The sequence below is a fragment of the Tenebrio molitor genome, chromosome 3 (genome assembly GCF_963966145.1).
Source record: "Tenebrio molitor chromosome 3, icTenMoli1.1, whole genome shotgun sequence".
Lineage (NCBI taxonomy): Eukaryota > Metazoa > Arthropoda > Insecta > Coleoptera > Tenebrionidae > Tenebrio > Tenebrio molitor.
The window spans coordinates 5,480,853-5,502,116 of NC_091048.1; the positions used below are offsets into that span (position 1 = coordinate 5,480,853).

The 21,264-nt window shown below is 32.3% G+C and overlaps 1 protein-coding gene and 1 long non-coding RNA gene across 5 annotated transcripts in view; one reads left to right on the plus strand and one right to left on the minus strand.

The window, feature by feature from the left end:
• Positions 1 to 7,293: 7,293 nt before the first annotated feature.
• LOC138126306 (uncharacterized) overlaps positions 7,294 to 21,264 on the plus strand; it is a 30,284-nt gene continuing 16,313 nt past the window's right edge. For 2 of the 3 annotated variants that reach the window (XM_069042054.1, XM_069042056.1), the window contains exons 1-2: positions 7,296 to 7,448; positions 18,203 to 18,381. In XM_069042054.1, coding sequence (XP_068898155.1) covers positions 18,291 to 18,381 — 91 coding nt within the window. In that variant the 5' untranslated portion in view covers positions 7,296 to 7,448; positions 18,203 to 18,290. Of the gene's footprint in view, positions 7,449 to 18,202; positions 18,382 to 21,264 lie in introns of all 3 variants that reach the window. The other variant, XM_069042053.1, reaches the window with a different exon arrangement.
• Positions 15,497 to 16,326, minus strand: LOC138126856 (uncharacterized). 2 transcript variants are annotated; one of them, XR_011157989.1, is made up of 3 exons: positions 16,166 to 16,326; positions 15,689 to 16,110; positions 15,497 to 15,631 (listed from the first exon to the last, which is right to left on the minus strand). It is a non-coding gene; the product is annotated as an uncharacterized lncRNA (long non-coding RNA). The 2 variants fall into 2 exon arrangements; XR_011157988.1 differs by having other exon boundaries at positions 15,497 to 16,110.

Sequence of the window (21,264 nt, forward strand, 5' to 3'; positions counted from 1 at the left end):
ATTCCAGCTGACAGTTTAAAAATTTATTTTATACTCCTATTTTCCTTTTCGAAATGCCTTCTTCTTTTGATAAAGGTAGAGTTTGATTGGAACTTTGCATTAAATAAATATTCACTACGTGCTTACTTACCTACAATCATTCCCTACAACCTACAATACTTAATGACAACGTCAATCAATTCAAAGTAGGGTTAGAATCAGGTAAGGGTTATTTCACATTAAAAGTCAAGACAATGACGTTGATGTCCCACTTTTTTTGCCCGCAATAGTACAACAAAAACGCGGTTTACAGAAGTACGCTCCAACTGTGTACCAAGAGGAGAGGAGAGTTTGTTTTTATCCTCCTCTGGTTCTATCATTGGTGGCCTTACCTTTCCAAAAAAATACACTCATAAAAAGCGACGACGGAAGCTTCTGCATTGCATAAATGGTCAACGGTGGGAACTTCTGGAGTAGGGACTTCCTCAGCAGAGGCCAACACAACAGCAAGCAAATCGGAACTGTCATGACACTATTTTTACAGCCCAAAAAAAAAATTCGTTTTCGATTCTACGGTACAATGTTTCATGGAATACACTGGGTGTTCCATTAGAATTCAGTAGTTACGAGTAAGGTGAAGAGGATGTAGGTATTATAGTCCGTACGCTGATAGATTGCACGTTTTTAAATTCTAGTTCCAAGACATAACGCAGTGAAAAATACTAAACTCGCCGTCTCAATTGTTTCATGTTTTTTAGAAAACCGTTATAATCTTGCAGATTAATTCCCGCCGTCACACTTGTCTCTGTGTCTGTCTTCTGTCAAAAAACGTGCGATCTATCAGCGTACGGAGTATAGCAGTGACTTCAAGAGGATAGGTACCTATGGCGGCCAAAATTTTGGCCGTCATTTTCTTGACATTCAAGTAAAGTGTAAATAAACTTTTAGGAATCGTAACCCCAGTTTCGATTCTTGTCATTTTGACAATCAATTTAAACTGTTTGAAGCGACATGAATAAACAAAATTAGAGCAATAGTACATAGATAATCTCAGATAAACGTTCTGTGTAGTAGAAATGACAAAATAATTTTGAGTTTTAAAATTTACCACCCAAAAAATAACGTTCATAATCAAGACGGTAATCATGATGACAATAAAGTACGGATTACAAATTTTTTTTTTTTTGAATTGACAGACAATGACGGCCAAAATTTTTTGGCCGGCATAGTACAAGGGAAGTCATAACGGTTAAAGTAATTAATTAGTCTTAGAGGCCGATTTCAAACTGACTTGCGACGGTCGCACTTGTTGTCATGGTAACGGCGCAATTTGGTAATTAATATGTAGGACACAGATAGCTACACATTTGGGCTACACCACATATTTGCCACCACGACTTGAAATCGGGCCCTTAGATATCTTCTATATGACTAGCTACAACGTTTGAAATAATGTGCGAAAATTAATGACGACCACTTTGTATTAAAATTTGTTTTATATTTATTAAATAATTATTACTAAATAGGTACACATCTGTAATAAGTCCCATTGCCATTGCAATACATATTAATTTATAGCTTCTAAAAACAAGAATTTTCTGAGGAACAAAATTTATAGCATAATTTTTCGATCTTTCATTTAATTTGAAAGTGACCTTCTCTTACCTACTTAAGGTAAGTAGTTACAGTTTGTCTTAAACAGCTTCGTAAACACCGTAATATGTACATATATGTTAATGTAGTAAGACAATATCCTTCATTTGATCCTTTTCATTTCATCCTTCATTTGATTTGAAAATGACCTTCTCACTTAGGTACTCGTACTTACCTAGGTGAGTAGTTAATAGTTTATTTTAAGTAGTTTTGTAAAGAACGTAATATGTGTTAATGTAGTAAAACAATACCTATCGTCAAATATAGAAGGTAATTCGCGGTTTGTTAATCACAATTCTTTCACTTCTCCATAGTCATTGTTGCAAAATTCGGCTATGGAAATATGCCTGTTTTAGAACGAAATGCAAATATTGTGTCACTGCAAACTGTAGATTTTGTGTAATTATCTAATGAGGACCTGAAACTCAGTTTTTCATTGAATCCACAAGAAAAATGTGCACTTGAAGTGCATTCTCGGGGATTTATCTGTTGAGATCAGTTGGTTAACCAATAAATATCCCTATATTCCCATGAGTATTATAAATGAAGAGGATACATGTTGGCACAATTTAAACTATAGTTTAATTACATATGTCAAAATGGCGCAAGTGCTTTAGAAAAATTTAATACAATGCCGCGAAAAGAATAGTTATTGTTATTTACACTACGAGAGAGGGAGGTAAAGCTTTTGTTCACGCGAATTGCATGTTCGTCCAGTAAGCGCAGCTGCTCTTAATTGTATTGTCAACTCAAACAGTCCTTTTTGATCACCCGGTATAATCAGTTATAAGGAATAAGTATGGGGTGTTTTTTTAAATTTCACCTCGTAGTAGGCGTTAAAGAGTCGATTGTGAACGCACCACTCGTGTAAACACGTAAGATTAAACAGCTGACCCGTGGTTCGTAACCCGTATTGTGGGTTCACAATCGACTCTTCAACGCCTACTATGAGGTGAAATTAAAAGAAAACACCCGACATATGCTTTTATTTATATCAGGTGTTTTTTCTTTAAATTTCATTTCATAGCAGGCGTTGAAGAGTCGATTGTGAATGCACTATACAGATTGCGGATCACGGATGTGATGCGTTCACAATCGACACGGTGGACATTAAAAGCTGGGACAGCCAAAATTTGCTCATTGTGTCTCAGACTTTTGAATTGTCACTCAAAATTAAAATTGTCATTAAAGAACTGAACTTTAACTTGATGTTTTTGACAATATGTTATTAGTATGTCAGAATTTTCATAACCTTATTTGTAAAAAGCCAAATTTACACAATGTATATTTTTGAATTTTGACTTTATACAAATTTGATGTTTGTCCCAGTTTTTTATGTCCACCGATAGTACTATTGCGGGCAAAAAAAGTGGGACATCAACGTCAGTGTCTTGACTTTTAATGTGAAATAACCCTTATCTGATGCTAACCCTACTTTGAATTGTCATTAAGTATTGGAGATTGTAGGGAATAAGTGTAAGTAAGCACGTAGTGAATATTTATTTAATGCAAAGTCCCAATAAAAATCTACCTTTATGAAAAGAAGAGGGCATTTGAAAAGGAAAATAGGAGTATAAAATAAAATTTTAAACTGTCAGCTAGAGTAGTGTCAAATTTCTATGACAATAAGCAAAGGCAAAATGACAATAAAGCTTGAACTACATTGAATTTTTCAAAACTGACAGAAGTTTGATGTCCCACTTTTTTTGCTCGCAATAGTACATATTCTATGATAAAAGTGTAAATTATTCTAGCATTTCTGTATTTTTATGAGCTATAATAGTAACAAATTTGGAACTAAAATGTTAACTTGTACAAGGCGATTCAAGTTTTACCGCCCGCACAATAAACCCTATTAAAAAATTAGGAAACGTTGGGGTTACATTCCCGTCATATAAGGCTTCAAATGTGTGCAATCAATTTTCCCGTACCTATCACTTCATTCAGAGCCATAAAATTTAAAAAATCGATTTTGATACAAAAAAAAAATCCGTACACGATCATAATTCACAATTAATTCAAAGAACACATTTATGAAATTCGCATCAAAAGAAAATTGTTAGTTGTTGAATTATTGCAATTTTAACATTAAGAGTGAAAAATGACCAAGATTTACAACTGCAGTATCATAAATAAATACCTCATTGTTCGGTAAACATCTGTTGACAACTTTTCTAGTAATTCTTAAGTCCCTAAAGGGTACCATAAACAAGCCATGTCAACCTCTTTTGTGGAAGTGACCGCCCAATTTAATAATAAATCAGCTAAATCTTGCACTTTAATATCAAATTCCATTTATTTCGGAAACCGGTGATGTTTTCATGATTTCAATGACACCAAATTTTTCCTAAATGTTTGAAAGGACTCTCATCGAAAAATTATGTAAATTAATGTGGCGGTTATTGAATTCAAACGAAATATTTACCTGTTTCATTAAAAAAGTTTAAATCTTTACAGAATGTTCTACAGCGATACACAATCAATCATTCCTGAATTTTTTGAGAATTTTAAATCGATTAGAAGTGGGTGTCTTCGCTCGGGGGGTAAAACTTGAATCACCCTGTACATTATCAAGAAACTGTTTAGTCTTTTTATTTTAAAACCAAATTTGTTCTTTTTTGAAAGTTCATTTAATTGGAGGATCAACCAAATCGAACGACACGATAAATGTTTACATGAAAGGTCAAAATATAACCTTTAATCCACTTTGACCTAAGTTTTAACTTATTACATGTATCAAATTAATAAAGAGAATCATTTCAATGTTTGTTTTCCAATTATTAACTGAAAACTGCAGATAAAGATTGATTTAAAATTATTGTTACAATGACAGTGGGTGCTGCTAAAAGAATGTTAAAATATAGAATTCGTAAACTGCAAAATTGAAAATTAATATTCAGGTTTTCAAATATTTAAATTGTGTGTGTGTGATTATTGAATAAGAATTATATGTACTTCAAAGAATATGAACTATTTGTTTGTGCAGGCATTCTAGATGAATGGAATCAACACTCTCTGAAGTCTTTTTTATATTTTTTCAATTTTGTTTTGGTAATGGGGTTCCGATTTACAACGTTTCAGGCCCTATTTACAAAAGAAGCGTTTGTTAAAATATTTTTAAAAATTCAAATATGTATTGGTCAAAATAAAAAAAAAATAATTGTCAATCTCAAATGCTAAAGAATTGAGAAATTTCTAAAATGCAGTACTAAAATTTTTGCACTTGGATTTTTGTAAATTAGCAAAATTTCAAATTTTTATTTCCTTGTGTGCAGTCCGCGGAAGGTAAATCAAATTCCTAACTGACCTGATTTGTTGCTTATCGTGCACGAATGTAAACACGTAGCACATAATATATTATGTATTGCTGAAAAATATGTTTCATTTGATCAATTAAAATAATAAGCAGTTATAATTGTCATTAATGTCTCATATAATTGTTATTGGCGCAGTGGCAATGTTCGTGACGTATCTTGATTTGTTGTTAGCAACATTACCTGACAACACATGAATACTTCTACGCTGTTCTATATAGACAATTAACTGACAAAGAGTCTAGTCTGGTAAAAAGTTCAACACACTTTTATTATCACGCGAAATTGAATAAAATTGATCATCTACAACCAACCGTTGTATGAACAAAATTTTAAACTGATGCACAAAAAACTCTTTCACAAATAACAATCAAGGAAGAAAATAATAATTAATTCATTAAGTACTGCTAGGTTCTTTAAAAAATGCCCAAAGAACATTATTGATTATTGAAATACTTAAATACAATTTTAAAAAACTCTGATAAATAAAAATAATGCTTATCGTCTTTAACATTGCTTACACTTGCATATTTATCAAAGAAAATATACCTCTACCTGAATTTCATGATAGAAGTGTTGGTCAGGCGATCTACGATGGCATCAACACGTTGTTTTTCCCCTACCTAAACCACTCAAAAGAGCAATATGCGATGTGAGAATGTGCACAATTCTGTTGAAAAAGAATTTGTTTTATTAGAAGAATCACCAAAAATTTTAAAAAAATATTTGACAGTTAAGAACTTCATACAGAATCTATTAATAAATAGATCAAGCTTTTTGCAGATATTAATATAATGGAAACCGAAATTTTAATCCCAAAATTCTGTAACTTATAGCATATGTCATAATCAATGTACACCATCATGTACAGTCACGAGCAATAAATTTTGGTTGTCAATTCCATTTCAAAATTTGGTTAGATTGTCACAAATTAAAAAAATTTCCCTGTCTGATTATGCCCTTGTCAACAAAGTGTCAAAAAAAGAGATGGAGCATTTTCCATTGCGTCAAAAAATGACATTGACGACCAAAATTTATTGTTCGCGACTGTACAATCCAGGATAAGGGGCGGTTACCAAAAACAAAATTTCGGCATACGTGTGGCGTAACTTAATAAAATGTCACCTGTCAATTTTGACATTTACGTGAATTTTATTTAAACAATGATTTTCACTCGAGAGTACAAAATATTTATGATACAACCTATTTTTAAAAAGGAAAGGAAGAAAGTGGTGGTTAGGTTTACAACACAGGACCTTACTTGTTGGAGTTTCAACAAGAGGTCTCGTAGCTGTTAGCATGGTTGAAGCTACGCCTCACGTTTTCAGAAGTTTTGATTTCCATTGACACTTTTTATATCTTTCTTTGTTGAACATATTGTATAATCCGTGTAATTCTTGTAACATTTTTTTAAAATAGCCACGTTATCTTAGCAAATGTATTGTGGGTTGCATTTTCAATTCAGTCGGGCTCATTATTACTCGTGAAATACCCTGTTATAAACTTTTGTAACCTAAATCAACACCTCTTTTTCTGCCTTTCTTTTTAAATGTTGTTTATATTTCCAGCAGTAAATTATTAATGTCTATTAGAACTTAACAAATAATATGCAGTAAAATCTCTTTGCTTTCATTTATTTCGAAAAAATAAAAAGTCTGTATCGAATCGCATCAAATAATCTGATTTCCTTCTCCTACGACAGTTGCTGGATGAACTTGGACTGTTTACACTTTCAAGACTTCCAAGAAATATTTACATGCGTTCGTTTAATAATTCAAAGTTTTGTTCATGACCAAGAAAAGAACATCCGGACCTCGAGCTCTATTACCATAATACATGCCAGCCATATCATTAAGTTTACGTTTAGCAGGTACCTGTATGGTTGCTAATATATGAATTCCGCCTGGTAAATCCTCGATCTCGAGCCCATTAAAATAAAATTTTCACCAATATTAATTACCCGACCCGTACCTACCACATTAAAAACGTTATTAAAATCGAATAACAATTATCCAACAAAGGGTTTCTTTTCGCCACCAGATTGCGTAGATAATACCCTCTAATTACGTTCTTTACCGTTCAGCCCCTCCCACGAACATTTTCACAAAAATATTGGCCGTGCGAAGCGTCGCGAGGAGGGTGAAGCGGTGACAAAGTGGTGTCCCGGCAGAATCGCCCTTGATAACTGCTTGTCGATATTTTCAGGCCGTACATTCGTAACATATCAATAAAGTGAATAGATGTAGCGGGGCTAATGCGGTCACCTATTGTGAAAAATAGGGAAGGAACACCTTCGGGGATAGTATTTTGATCGCGCTTGCACCGGCTTAACATAAACACGCGGGGCACCCTTCAGTGTCTTCGGGATGTCCGATGCGCGATCAGCGTCCATTCGGTTTTAAATATTTATTGCAATTGATCGGTTCTATAAACACATATTTTACGTTAAGCGGGTTAGTTCCTTTGTGCTGTTCGATTCTATTAAAACGTTGCCAATCAGTGGTAATTTTCTGCTTATTTTATTAGCGTTTTGTTTGTTTTGTTCCGGTGCACTTCTGCACAATCCGGTGGTGTAAGCGGATGGAGGATTTTTGATGCAACGAATTGTTGGCACGCACTTGTCAGAAAATTGGAAACTGTCAAGTGATCAATGTATTGGCACAGATCTTGCATTGTTGCTCCAGTCGTGGTTACGCCACCGCTGTCTTAAGTGATGGAATGCTAATTGCATGTCGCAGTATAATATTTCACAAATTTCCAAATACACTGTTTAGAATCATTCAAGATTTTCTAATCGCTCTGTGGTGTGTCAGACCGCTATAAAAATATTTTGAAGAAACAGAGTACTTTTTAAGAAGAAAAAATGTATGTACCCTTCAAAGGACAGCCTAATAGACTTAACTATTTTTCTAAGAATGTTTTATCTAGTAATTTTAAATAATTTTGATAAAAAATGACAAATCAGACAATTTTTCGGTTTTAAGATAACTGATAAGTTAAAAACATTTCTTTTGGGAAAAAGAAGGTAAATATGTACCACAAATTTACTAGAAATTGTCATGTCCTTTTTACTAATTTATGTTACTTCTTCTGTACAGTTAAGTAAAATTCTGTACTTAATACTGAATAACAAATTACCTCCATCATTCGGTGAAATCAACTTGTTTGATTTGTAAATAATAACACTAGACTATATTCCATATTTTCAATACTTTTTGCATTTTGTTAAATCTTTTTGGCCACTAAATTGTGTAAAATACGTACTTGTAATAAATCATTATCTGATGCGCTACTTTAAGCTGTAATATTTAGGCCCGAGAAAAAAGTTTGATAACTCCACCAACACATTAAAAAAAATCACTACAATTAATCCATTTAATTCTATTCATCTTTAATGAAGTTAGTCCTCAATGACTTCTTTTTATGTTCAAAATTAAATACTTATATTTTCTCGGACGATGAAACAAGAACGATAAATGAGGTATAAGTAAAACAGTTTTTTTGTAAATTTTACCCTGGTTACACAAAATGAAAATTCTGTTTTTGATATCAAAGTAAGTTGTGTACCTAAGTAAAATATGTCCCTACCTAGTTTACTAAATATTACTGACTTCTTCTTTTATAAAATTTTATAATATTGTTAAATCTGAAATGAGACAATTTTTTTTATTGCATAAAGTTTTTTTTTTAAATGATCATTTTCATCGATTGCTGTAAGTAATGAATTAACTATTGGACCATGTTGATTTGCATATTTATTAAGCAATGATATTTATAAGTCTATAATATTTTGCCTTCAAAGAAATAACCTTATTTTTTAAATGTGGGATACGTTTCAGGTGATTGTTATAAAAATAGTCAGAAAACATGACCCGATTATAGAATACTCCTATAATATAAAATATCCAAAATAGTTAAGAAGGATTGTTTCTAGAAATTTCACTCGACACTTTCTTTTATTTCGCATATTCAGCAGCTAATGTGGCCTTTTATGTCGAGTAGAAAAAAGAAAAGATTAAGTGTTGACATCTGCCTACAGGAACCGAGATACTGATCTTTGATATTCGTAAGTCACCTTGCAGGTTTTGTATTTTTTCGCACCCCAAATATTTTCTATAGGACTCAAATCAGACCTACAGCTGCGTCACTAGAGTATACAAATACTGTATCGACTCTTTTTAACAGAATATACGATGTGCTTCAAACTAGTGAAACAGAACATGGTAAAAAATCTCCTTTAATGGAGATCAGGACATAATTTGAACGATTATACCGTAAATTGATCCAACTCTCTTTGTTAACTATCCACTTTGTGCATCAAGAATCAAATGTCATATTTTGAACTCATAACGTTTTTCGAAATTATTTTGCTTAACTTGTTTTTGAAATCGGAATAGTATATTTTTCAAATCCCAACGAGTTCATGCTTATTGCCAACCTGATCTTCATAAGGGCAACGGGTACACTAACCTAATCTGACCTAACCTGACCTGACCTGACTTGACAATTTTTCCTAAGAAGATGTGACTTTCTGTTAGAAACTCTTCCAAAAAATTGGAACTTGTACAAACAATGCCGCACAGAATCATACAGTTTTCTCCTTTTAAAATTGTTCTGCCTTTATCTTAAGAACATTATTAACGGTCCTTATGTCATTATGTCGTTATGTCATTATTTATTACATTGCTGTTGGATATTAACATCTAACATAAACGAAATTGAATATTATTTGTCTTTTGAAACAGTTACAACTTTTCCTTTGTTGTGGGAAAAAGTTTAAAATGTGGATATTTGTTAACTGTTATTGATTAACTAACAGCTAGTAAAATGTATGAAGAACGTATTAGTATATTACAGTACGAGTGGAGAAACTAAAAGATTCACCCACGCGTGTGTCGGTTTTACACACGAGGCGAAGCCGAGTGTGGAATGACACACAAGTGGGTGAATTAGTTTCTCACGAGTGCTGTATAGCGTTTTGTTCAATCCTGCCAGCGAATTTTGGAACACAATTGAAATTTTATAATTTGTGCAATTTATATCATAAAACATGGCGGCCACTTTCGTTGTCATGATCTCTAAAAAAAAAAAAATTACAAGAGTAAATAAACTTGAGAGAAATTACAATTTGACGTTGTTTCCCAAAAAAAACGTGCAATTAATTAAGCAAGTTGGAGCAACAAAATGGTTTCATTTTTCCTGATAATATATTAGAAGAGGCCGACGCCGCTAGCTTTAATTTACTGCCTGCAAAATCTAAAGAAAGATATTTGAACGTGTTGGAAAAATTTCGTGACTGGATGAGAACGAAAAACATTGATGTTATAACGGAAGAAGTAATACTGGCTTATTTTAATGGATTAATGGGAAAATTGGTGCCCCCTTCTTTTTAGTAATATAGATTGTCGATTTCGGATTTGTTCGAACTTTTGAATACACATGTTGAGCAATTCTAAACGAAAGATTCTTCTTTGAGTGGGGTAAATGAGTGGGCAAATGGTTTTACCTCACGTTATCATAGTAAACAATATGAGTGAGCAAAACAAGTACTTTCTCGTTTTGTATCCCAATGAGAAACCACAAGTTTCGATAGCAGGATTGAACAAAATGATTTTTTATTCATTGCCAAAATACAGAGCTAATTTTTTTTTTGTAAGTTAATAGTTATTAGTGGTAGAAGATTTTAATAAACACGAAAGTTTTTGATCACGCAGGTTCTGTCATGGTTCGAAAACATTTTCAAATACTAAATATGAACGAAAAATGCAATAGCAGATATATCTTTCAAATTGATAGAATACCTGCTTGGATTCCTGATTTAACTTTTAAATACCAAAACACAATGTATGCTTTGTAAAATTTGAATCAGGCGATTCAAAATCAAACAAATTCCTTTTCGAGAGGATTTTCCTTGCCATTCAACATGGAAACCCTGCAAGCATTCGGGGCAGTTTTCCAGATTCCGCATTATTATCGGAAATTTTTGTATTGTAAAACAAAAATTTTATATACAGGATGAGTCAATTGTGGGGTATTTCTGAAATTTTCTTAGATGCAACCAAAAATACTAATTCCACTTACCACTTGATACTGTGTTTAATATAAATAATAAATTGAATCAAAATTGCGTTTTTGGCTACAAACGTCAAAATGTGCGATGCAAATTGGAGTATGCTGGTATTGTTTGGTCACCAATATACAATAACCACATCTGGGCCTTGGAGAAGATTCAAAGACATTTTGCTAAATTTTTGGTATTTAATGAAACTGGTCAATACCCACCTAGGGGACTTCAGTAGGAAACCCTTTTAGAATGTGTTCAGCTTCATTCATTGGCGAGTAGACGGGATTTTGCTAAAATCAAATTTCTGTCGGATGTCCTCAGCTTTTCTGTTGAATGCCCCTACCTTTTGTCAAAGCTTCTTATTAAGGTTCCTGCTTTTAATTGTAGAAGATGCGAAGTTTTTCAACTAAGATCTGCGAGGACAAATATTCTACTAATGTCACCGTTATACCAGATGGTTAACAGCTGTTCAACCAAAGCTGACTCCAATAAAATCGACATATTCTTTACAAGACCCTCTGAACTCAGGTCTGTCCTGACATATGCCTCTTAATATAGCAAGAATATATATAAGCTGGCAGTAAGTGTGATTCCTAATGGGAGAGTAGTATCATGCTGCTACTCATTCCACTTACTGCCTAACTAATGATAGCATGCCTGTAATTAGGTCATTACCTGTTGGCAAGCTTAACTAAATAATAATAATAATAATAATAATAATAAAATGACAATGTAGGAAATTTAATCAGCAAAATGACAACGTAAAAAGAAAACTAACGTAAAAATTGTTCAACATGCATTCCATTTTAGAGTAACCCTGTTTAAAAAGGACCTTTGAATGTTGTGTAATGTCTCTGGCGTTATGGCCATGCACTCATCACGAATTCTCTGAGTTCATCAATCGTAAGTACAGGTATTTGGTAGACCCACAAGAAAAAAATCTAAAGGCTCCCCTTTACGTTGTTGTCGTGTTCATTTATTCACACCCAACTGTTCCAACAATAAGGGTTCTCATTTTGTAAAAAATTTAAATAAATAAAACTGTGGCTCCAATTTGGGTACTTCTGTAGATAGAGGTCTGCAGCGACCAAGGCATTTTTATGACATAGGTACGCCGTACATGAAAAACCATGTCCACTTTCTCATTGTTTGAGTCATAAGAGTACATAACCAAGTTTTAGCAAAACTGTTAAGACAAAGTTGACAATTCTCAAAGCAATGCAATCATGGATTAATGTTTTAATTTTTTTTAAATTACATATCTAGTGAATGCTGGAATTAGTATTTTTGGTTGCATCAAAGACCATTTCAGAAATACCCCACAATTGACTCATACTGTACTTTGTAAAATGTAGGTATTTTCGGTTGCATTTTTACCTGGTCAGGCTCGTTATCTTACGTGAATAACCCTGTATATTCATATAAAATAGTACCGAGTGACTATAAATGATTGAAAATTATTTTGTTATGTTGGTAACACATTTGAAATCTTTAGTTGGCAACATCGTTGACATGACACACGCAATTTTTAAAATTGAAACAAACGTCAAAAAAATCTAAATCGACAATGTACTTCGTGACTTAACCTAACCTAAATAGGAATGATTGACAGATGATGCACGAGAAGACTTGCACTACCAACTGCATCAGTGTTGCCAATCCACTATTTTCCTTCAATCATTTATAGTCACTCGGTATATTATATATTGAGGGAGAGAAATGCATGATTTTTCCTAAGGTGCAGTTTGTAGCCAGAGGGCGAAGCCCGAGGGCTACAAAGCACCGAGGGAAAAATGAGCATTCTCTCCAGAAGTATATATACTATTTTTTTCACGGTAGGGAGTAGAAACAGCACAAAAATCTCAAATTTTAAGAATAAAAAAATGATGACAAATGAGTTGTCATCTTTCGATGAATTTAATGGAATTAGTAATTGCCTTGACAACACAATTAGATTTTTGTCACAACAGTCAAAAAAAATGAAAACTCCCATTAGATTTTTGTCACAACTGTCAAAAAAATGAAAACTCCCTAGGGAGCAAATATTTGCAAATATTTGCTCCCTAGGGAGAAAATGCTCTACTTCTGTCACGATGTTGACATCCGAAAAGTTGATTTCTACTCCCGATCGTGAAAAAAAATATTTTCGTTAAAGTTTTTAAAACATTTTTTCCTGATTATACAGGCCGCCTTAAAAAAAACGGTCCACGCTATGACTTTGTTATGACCCAAATGAAAAAAATTATACAGGAAACGAAATGACTCTAAAAACACTACAAACCTGAGTGAGCATATAATTTTTATACCATCTACCCATTTATGGGCAATGGGCTTTTTTTGTGAAATGACAGGAAAAAGGTGGACGAAACTTTTTGGCCAGAATAGTACATTGTTCAATGAGCGTATAATGATGGCTATTATTCAAGAGGATGAAAATTAGGCGCAGGCGAGTGGTGGAATCATCCGAGTGAATAATAGCCATTATACGCGAGTTGAAGACTATACTTTCTCCACGGCTATACCAAGAAAAAACAATCTTTGAAAATTCCATCTTAATTTGATTTTTAATATTTGACAATTAAAATTGTGTTGTGCCTCGTTTAGCGGTTGGTACGCGATGCACGACTTATTATTTACCAACGCATCCGATTGGCGATCTGCCGGTGGGATATGATTTGCCGACAGTCGTGGGTTTCAATATATTTTAACACGGGGCGTGGAATTGATATAATTCTTTCATTGAATATCCAACAAGAATGTATTCATTCTTTAATAATCGAGGAAAAAACTATTTATGACGTTTATGTGGTAACAAGATAACGTTTCATCTTGTAAAACTAATTACTTAGTTAATTTAGTATTAGCATAGGACAAGATCGGTTAATTAATAAAATTTGAATGATCTCATGATTACAGTAAATTAGTAAATGCTTTCAGTGACTCGCCTACTTGCAGTGTTAATGCATTATTCAAGAGTTCCATGCAAACGACTTTATTTACATTACGTTTATGTCCCGAAAAAGGGTGTGTTACTAAGATTTACTTACAATTAATTAATTTAATCATATCTACCTATCTCATAAATTACAGAATGTAATTAAATGCTGTTATTTTTGTTAATTGCCGTGTCTAGACCGCACGCAATGTAATTAATAACATTTTAAAAAATAGGAGTGATCATGCAGTGACAAAAAAGTTAAAACTAATATTAAAGAAGAAACGCGAATCTCTTACAGTGTTTCCAATATTCAAGATAATTTTTAAATCAATCAATCATATATTTTACTTTTGGTCAAGAAGAGTAAATAAATTGTATTGCTGACTAAGACAGATTTAGGAACAATAATTGTTACATCGTGAACAAATTTTTTAAAAATTATCTGAATCTGTAACACAATGACAAAGTAAGCGAGCAATTTATTTTTTCAAAACCGTCAAAATTCGATAAAAAATTATTTAATTTGTAATTTGCAAGAGAAAAAAGGATTAGTAAAAACTGTGAGTTATCGCAATAAGTTTATCTAACTACTAACATGTAAAATAAGAAAATGCAATACATCTGAATTTTTGTTAAAATTTGTGCTGCAAAATCATACTGTTGTTATGACATTTAAAGAAATTAATACACAATACAGAATATTTCACGAGTGATAATGAGCCCTCGGGATTGAAAATGCAACACACAATACATTTCCAAAGTTAACGTGGATATTTGGTTTTTTGATTTAGTAAACATAAAACATAGTTATATGTGCAGTTTCGTAAATTTTGACATAAACGTCATTCGCTTGATTAAATGAAATTGTGAAAAAACGAAAAGTTGTTGGGAAAACGTTTATTGTCTGCATAAACGCGCAACGGCAAAAGCATTTTTATTACATTCCCCATACATCAGGATCATGTCTGTTTTCTAATCGTTCGAATACATTTTAATCGTCGTATTTTGTATTGTGGGTTGCATTTTCAATGCCGCTGGGCTCATTATGACTCGGAAATACCCTGTGTAATAATCTACTCCTAATAATGTCTAGTTTAACAGACATCTTCTTTCATGTGTCCTTCTATAAAATAAAATCTATAAGAGATTTCGTGCACGATCTTTTGTATAAAACGTTATTTTAGTCCTTCAAATGAGGGAGTGAAGGTTACTTCACTTTTAGACCCTTGGGAGTAAAACCACAACCGACTCAGTTAATTAAATAAAATAATTACATTAACGTTGACATTGTATGTATAATAATATTATAGTACAACAATAAAAAAATTCCAAAGAACAAAAGTGAATATCTACAGAGTGATCAACAAGAAACCAAATCAAGAGTGCTACCTCATCTTTTATTTTATCGAAACGTACGTCGTATACTAATCAGACACTTTTATATAATTGCTGTGCACTCGTTTTGTTGGTTGCCTACCTCTCAAAAATCTATTATTAATTGCCTTTATAAATTGTTTGTAATTCATGAATAATGGATTTAAAAGGAAGTTATTATTAATTATTATTTATTACTGATTAAGGAAAAAACACACAGTTACATAAAATTCCTTCATAAGGCACGTAATCTTTGGTTACAAAATTTTAAAAGTAATTATTTTTCAGAATTCTTTGTTTTGTTGTTTTCTGTAAGAAAAGTGCTAAAGTTATTATTCTCACATTTTTGGTTAATTGAGAACTTACTCGTATCTTTTCTAGCAGTTTAATTAAAACATTTAAATTATTCCAGGTCAAAAAATAAGTTTTCACAAAAACTGCTCCAAATGTTCTCCATTGTGGTCCAGAAAGAGTCAAACTCGCCTCTCATATTTTCCAAAAACACTTATGAAGCTGTCAGGTGAAATGGACTGCCAAAATTCATTTATGGTGAAAATTTCTTTAAGGTAATGTGTGGGTTTTATTTCTTGCAACACACAAGGGAAACAAATTAATAGCCTCCTTCAAAATTTTTGCAATAAGTGCCATAACTCAATTTAATTTGCAGTCTTAAACGCCTTATGGAAGTTGAGGGATGTTCCTTGATAATTTGTCGAACATTTTGCACCATTTCTAAAATTTGAACTAAGGACTGACCTGACTTCTTCTTAATGATGGATTATGATTCACTAAAATTAGGCATTATAATTTTAAGACATTGATAAACTTGTTAATAACCAATACCATCAGGTTCAGACATTTGGCTTGAAATTCTTCAGTGTAAGGGGGTACAAAGTAAGGCCAGTCTTCACTTTCTTGTTTCACCCTCTTTCGAAAATAATCTAATAAAAATGCCTTCTCTTTAATGGTAAAACCCATTTTACAACTTATTCTGGGATAATTACTGCTTACAATTCCAATAAACGTCTGTAAATATTGCCGAAATCGAAGATTTGTTTTTTAGGTTAAATCACTTAAATTGTCAACAACAACAACCTTGAATTTTGAAATGTGACATTTAAACGAAACATCTCCGTACCAGTGGCGTCGCGTTTGGCAATAAAGCTGATAATTTACTTACTCTTACAAATGTAAAATGTTGCTCTTATTTATCTTATAAATTGTTTCCCTTATCTTATAATAATAATAAAATGCACAATTATAATTCCAACGTCTAAAATTCATGAGGTATGATTTATTATAAACTAGCGTTTGAGACCACAAATTGTCTACGGCCATGCTTTGAACGCTTATTTGCGTATGATTCTGCTACGACGTGACCGATAATTTGCAACGCTTGCTCTGATTTGGATTCTTGTTGATCACTCTGTATATTTATTTAATATTTCCCGTTATAAGGCATTCATTCATGTTACGACCAAAAGTGTTTTACTATCTTCTTGCAAATTTTTTTTATGATTAAACAATTAAATGCATTAGGTCGTGCAAAAAATAGCATACATATCACGGGACTTAAAAGTTTTTTCATCCCTCGTGTAATTATTGTCCTCACTGCACTAGTATAATAAATTTTAAACATTTTTCTGAGCAGTTTTCCAAAAACAAAGCTAATGTCTTAATCTCTCTAAAAATATGAAACATTTTTTTTATTTATCTAATTGTGTTTTCTAATTTAATTAAAATAAAAACAGTTTTTCTTCAAACGTCCGTAAAATATGACATTGCACTGCTGCATTGATAATGCTAAAGTGTCACTTTATTGTCATGGTATCTAACGAGCTGACCAGCGTCCGTGAAGTTATTATCTCCGCTGAGGAGCGTCCGTGAAGTTATTATCTCCGCTGAGGGCGTCCGTGAAGTTATTATCTCCGCTGATCAGCGGCTGTAAAGTGAACTAGCTAAATCATTTGAAATTCCTACCTGGTTTCTTAACAATCATGTCTCACTGCGTTCGGCAGCCAATCTACCAGCCGCAGCACATAAAACTTCATTTTTGCTCCTCATAACATAATATACTATTATTTGTAAGAAGTTAATCAAATTTTTATTCTTACCATTAAACCCCCGATTTATACATTTGTCTGCTTTCTCTAAATACATTTTTTATCAGTAATAAACTGTCGTTTTAAAAAGATTTATTTTAGTCCTCTTTATCCATATGGCGATTCTTACGTAATAAGTAATCAGTTTATATTTTTATATCCGCACCCTTAAACTTTTATCGTCAATCTTTCATTTTGTGATGGAGTGATCATGCACCGCATTATGATAATGTGATAGTATTAGACAATTTTATTAAAAGACCAAATCCACTCTAGTGGGGGAACTACCGCGTTAAAGGATAGAACCAGAGTAGAGGTTGTCGAGGTTTGCAATAAAGTGTCCTGATTTTTTACGATGTTTCAAATGTTTCAAGTTGTTTGTGATTCAAATTTCATATTAATTGATAAATTCGAAATTTTAATAAAAATCAACAAAAACAAAATTCATCTGTGTAAAAAAATATTTTCTTTGCTCCGGTAGCTCCAGTATTAAATAATCGTAAAATTCCATCTTCTATTTTTAAACCTGATGAATGGGAATAAATTAATTGTCGCTAAAAAACCCTCTTAACCCGCTAATAATAATTGATCGAACATCAATACTTTAACAGACCATCATTATGAATTATTAACAAATTGTTATCCTACCAAACGTCAATAAACCGCTAACTCTGACGTGTCACATTTGCACCGACTCGATTATCGCTCCCTCTAATGAACAGTTTTTCGATAAAATGACTTGTAATACAATAAAATAAATGTGTGTTAATTGTTTCAGATTGGTGATTACCCACCACCATATAATTTTCCCACACGTTTGTGAATGATCACCTAATTAGTATGTCCGCTACTGCTACCGTGGTACAATGCCGATTCCAATCAAAATAAGAAAAAGAACTTCTGCCGACAACAAACAGCAGAGTAATGGGCTGTACATCCATTCCAGTCCGCCACGAGGTAAGCTGCTCCATTTCGTAATTTCTATTGGAGGCACGTCAATGCAATTAGAAATAAGAATAAAATATTCATAATTTGTTTCAAGATTGAATTGTATGCAAATTTGATGCAAATAATACTGTGCAATTAGCTTGATTGTTGCTACACTTTTACTTTTCCGCTGAGATAGTCACGCTAGAAATGTTCTAGTCTTTTCCAGTAGTACTTTAGATTTTTTATAAAATCAAGTGAACAGGTAGAGGTGATAATTTGTTGGGTTCAGAAAGAGAGATAGTTGAAGAAAGGTTGGAATGAGACAAAGGAAACAGTGAATTTAGAAGAGGAGAAAACAGTGTTAACAGTTAGTTGATGCTGGTAGCACGCGGCAGAAAAAAAACTCTTGGTATTTAGCACAGTGATAAATTAAATACAAAAGGTGAGAGCATGACTGTCTCTTTAGAGGAAAAGAGATGATAAAGAAAATTGTGTCTTGAGAGAAAAAGAAAATAATGGGAAGAAAAAAAAATACGAAAAGACAAAGTGACAACAAAAAATAAGGAGAAGCGAAGGATGAACTGAATGGTAAAAAGTAAAAATATTTGAAATGAATCGCTGCTTTCATGATAATGGGGTTTGGGAGTTTTTGGATCAGAAGTGAAATAAATATCTTGTGCGAAAGGGCAGACCAATAAAAATATTAAAAAGGAGATATAAAAAGAAAAACTGAAAAGCAAACTGCAAAGAAAATCAATAAAATCGGCAAGGTATAGAGAAGGAAAATAAAAATCAAATGATTTCCATATGTGGAGAATTGAAAAAAATGGTGTAACAGAAATAATCGTGAGATAATGAAATAGAAATATGGTTGTGTTCATCAATGAGCGGATGATGACTATTACTCGTGAGGATAATTTTGTGTCACGAGCCGCAGGCGAGTGGCGTAATTCATGCGAGGTAGTAATAGACATTATCTGCGAGTAGAATACGACTATGAAGAGAAATTGATAAATAAGTTTCATTATTAGACGAACGGAAATTGACGTTTGAAACTGACTTTTTAAAATTATCACTTTGTTTACTTGATACCTTTGAATTAAAATTTGCGATTGGACTTCATCAACTAGTTGCTATGAAGCTATGATATTTGCAGTGAGTTTTGAAATTATTATTCAACAAGCCAATTACAGTATTATCCAATAGAACATATCTTAGTACTCAACTTTATAAATTTAAATACAAAAACCAAAAGAAAAAACTATAATTGTAAATGGCAAGTGCAAAAAAAAAAGTTTAGATGTAGCGAGAAGAAATAAAAAAAAAATTACGATTAAGGATGAAAAATAAATCAATGCAATCACTAGAATAAGAAAAAAGAATAAATACGTAGAATGCTTGACAGATATCAAGAGATATCCGAGAAAAAAATAAAATTAAATAGGATAATAAAATAAATATGTAGGTATATTTGAATTTAATTTGTTTTTACCTACAAATTTATCTCAGCTTTATTTGTTCTTTATTTTGTGTGAGAGAAAGGAGGAAACACTGAAAGATATGAAATTATAGATAGAAAAATTAGGGGTCAATGGAATAAAGGAATACAATAATTGGAAACTGCTATATGGTGCAAATGAGGACATAATAAAAAGGTATTGAGAGCTGAGAAGAGAAAAATTTGAATTCAAAGAACGAAAATAGGAAGTGAGATTGACGTAAGAAAAAAACCTGCACAATATTTTAAAAAAATGGAAATTGAGATACTGAAAGTAAAATTTAAAATGAAAGCAAAATAATGGATAAATTAATAAATACATACCATAAATCAAAATACCATTAAAATATGAGGAAACAAATTAAGAAGTAAATAGTCCGGAAGAAAAAGAAATATTATGATAAGAATAAATGTCCCAGTCCAAAAGAGTAAATACAAAAATGAAGGAAACAAAAGAAAAAATACAAGAACCACTGAAACGGTAGAGAAAAATATTACAAGCTATTAGAAAAATCTAGAGCTGATACAAAGACAAAAATATTATCACAGAAATGCGAAGTTTACAAAGTTGTAGGAAGAAAATATAAAATTTTTGTAAATAATCAAATGCCAAAGAATATACAGTGAACACCAAAAGTTTAGAGTAATGGAAATATTTATTTCCGTTGAGCTTTTCGAAAGCAACTCGGACAGATCGATTTTATTTTTTGAAAAAAAAGCTTTTCTGATTATTTTTTCTGTCCCTTTCTAGTATTTCCCAACAATATGGTCACTGCCTGTCTTAACAAAACAAGCACCATTTTTTTAGCAGATTTAGATAGATTCTTCAATTCTGATTTAGGTCCTTGCATCATGTACACTTGAATTTAAAAAAAACCTTTGAGCTGATGGCTTTAGAAATATTGATAAGTGAAAATGAGGCGGCCGTGAAATTCCAATTTTACACAGAAATGTTTCCAGAATAATTATTTATTTAATAATCAAATTATACTGGTGTTGGTAAATTTTGATATTTTTTATCGACAAACTGAAACAATAATTTTAAAAAATGTTCAAACAGCACATTTGTAAACTAAAAAAACCTTCTAAATCAGTGTATCGGATGTTTATTTAAATTTCCCATCAAAGTTGTCGTTGAAGAGTCGATTGTGAACGCACCACGGACGACGGATCACCGATCAGCTATTTAAATCTAACCTCACTTTTGGCGTTGTTTGTGTTTTTGCTGACTGACAAGTGGTGCATTCACAACCAACTCTTCAACGCCAACTTTGAGAATACGTTTAAATGAACACCGATATAGTTGATAATGCCAGAAGGATATTTATGGAGTTACTTGCATGATCTCCCGATGTCACTCCATCAAATTTTTTATGGGTTTATCAAAAGTGAAATTTACTTCAATTAACCAG